Source organism: Priapulus caudatus, unplaced genomic scaffold (genome assembly GCF_000485595.1).
Source record: "Priapulus caudatus unplaced genomic scaffold, Priapulus_caudatus-5.0.1 Scaffold342, whole genome shotgun sequence".
In the NCBI taxonomy this organism is placed as follows: Eukaryota; Metazoa; Priapulida; class Priapulimorpha; order Priapulimorphida; family Priapulidae; genus Priapulus; species Priapulus caudatus.
The window spans coordinates 301,714-304,047 of record NW_014577403.1 but is presented as its reverse complement, the minus strand read 5'-3'; the positions used below and the strand labels follow the sequence as shown (position 1 = coordinate 304,047).

The window sequence follows — 2,334 nt, the reverse complement described above, 5'->3', positions numbered from 1 at the left end:
CAAATGATTTGTAGATTGCCAACCCCTTCATGATAGATTGGCAGCTGAAATATTTTGTTGTCGCCCAGAGGTTAGCAATCCAGTTACATTGTTTACCTGTCAAGTTTCTACATTTCGTTGTTCATACCCTCGTCCACAGAGTGATTATTTGTCTTAAATTGGTTTTTGCTATACCTTGCTGATTTTCATCACTGTGTTGTTTTCTGTGGTTTCAATCATTGCTTATCGATGCCCCCTATTTTAATATAGTTGCTCGTTGAAATCTGTCCATCCATCGTTGATTTTTGTCGTTCTGTCGCTCGTTTTTTGTCACTCTGTCGTTAATGTTTGTTGCTCCTCATCTGTCGCAGGTATGGCGCCACGGAACGATGCCACGGCCGTGTCGGATGAGCTAAATCTGCTGCCTGACGACCACATGGCACCCCTCGCCGAGGACAAGGTGGTCCCGACACGTCTTGTCTGGCGGAACATCATCTTGATGACCTACCTGCACGTCAGCTGCCTGTATGGCATCTACCTCTGCTTCTACTGCCACTGGCAGACACTCGTCTTTGGTGAGTACAAGCGATTCGGGGCAGCAGTTCTGGTTCTTCTCTATCGCAGCCATGCACATCACAGCAACCACCAGCAAACTATAGCAAACATTGCGGGCCCTTGAGCAGAGCATTTTAATTAGTGTGTTACTCGCATTAATTTTAACTTCTGAATCGGCTAATAGTTAAGTGTATCTTTTCATGTTAACATTTTTATTATGTTACCATTGTGTGATAGCTGTTCCCATATCAACACATCCTTGCTAACCAGAAGGTGAAATCTAAACGTTTCAATTATATTTATAGTGCTAGACATTGAATTTTCCATTTGGCCTTTATCATGTACTACTGTGCAGGCTGTAAAATTTTACGTTACCGTGTTTTGATAGCAGTTTGTATCAACTACCATTCAGTGTATTAAATATGGTAAATTACATACCTCTTTTATGTGCAAATACTATCTATAGGGTCTTATAGTCCTTGTATGTCATTAGTCTACACTGTTATATAGTCCTCTTTCAGACACAAAATGTCAAATTCGGTCAGTATCTTCATTTTAAGCAGTTGCGAAAGGGCTACACTTTGCAGATTCCCTACAAGCCGCCCGTTCCAGCTTGTGCGAGTTTGGTATTCGATTCTCTAATACATAATTACTACAATATACATACTAATAAAAATACATTGCTTTTCACTGTTTTTCTGCAGCGTATGTGATGTACGTCGGTGGTGGTATAGGTATCACTGCTGGCGCCCACAGGCTCTGGTCGCACCGTGCCTACAAGGCAAAATGGCCGCTGCGCGTCTTCCTGGCCTTCTGGAACACAGTCGCCTTCCAGGTAAACAACAGAGCATTTGTTAATGTGCGAGTCGAGGTTTTAGCGCGCATGTCGAGGAAAAATGCAAGTAATGAAGCAGGACGGCATTTAACTGCGATCTGTTAGCTTATATTCACACGCGACGGCTCTGTCACAGTGCGAGATCAACACTAGCTTGCTACCCGGTGCCACCAAAAAATCTACTCTGGTTAGAAAGAATCTAGGATTATACCGTGTGCATGACCTGTTTTAGCTGATAATGTTTTAACCAGAGAATAAATGTGCTGACATGTACATACCAATAAATGCGATTATGAAATCAGCGTCATTAATCGTTCCTCATGATTGCAGATGAAGGTTAAATAATACATGTATCACAAAACACATGTGCGAAAAGCTATGCGACGGTAACTAACGTGAAAACCATGTCGTAGAAAAGTACGAATTATGTCAAAACGAAGGAAGCTACGCGGTTTGTAATACTACCGGAAGAGAGAATAAGGACCAGTGAACAAAATAAGCTCATGTTTGTATACATTTCTATTTTTATTCACATCGAACTCGTCTGACAAAAATGTAGTGAAATCAGTACCAAATCGCTGTCTTACTCCTTTGTCATTATACGCTCCTGATGTGATGTTTGTGTGGTGTGTGCTGTTACAGGACTCTACCATCAGCATTTTAAAAGGCTTGCCACAGCACACTCAGACAATATACTCCAGAGCAAACTCCATCACAGGTTACTCAGCAACTATCTGTAGTATCGTAAATAGGTGAGTTTATTATGATGACCTCAACTGTTGTTTCTTCTGCTGTTGAATCATGCAGTGTGTCAACATTGACACTTGACTTTTTGATAATAACTTTTTTATTATTTAGGCAAATAATTTGTATTCGAAATGAGAATATATGTTTGACAGAATGTCACTTGATACACATGCTTAGTAATACATAGATCTACATAGAGGTTAGCAATCCAGTTACTT

General features: G+C 40.7%; 1 protein-coding gene across 1 annotated transcript in view; it reads left to right on the top strand.

Moving 5' to 3' along the window:
* Positions 1-352: 352 nt before the first annotated feature.
* The window catches only part of LOC106809279 (acyl-CoA desaturase-like), a 12,537-nt gene continuing 10,555 nt past the window's right edge, over positions 353-2,334 (top strand). Inside the window, exons 1-4 of the mRNA XM_014812291.1 lie at positions 353-554; positions 1,239-1,432; positions 1,700-1,705; positions 2,012-2,121. Of these exons, the coding sequence (XP_014667777.1) occupies positions 353-554; positions 1,239-1,432; positions 1,700-1,705; positions 2,012-2,121 (512 nt within the window). The remainder of the gene's footprint in view (positions 555-1,238; positions 1,433-1,699; positions 1,706-2,011; positions 2,122-2,334) is intronic.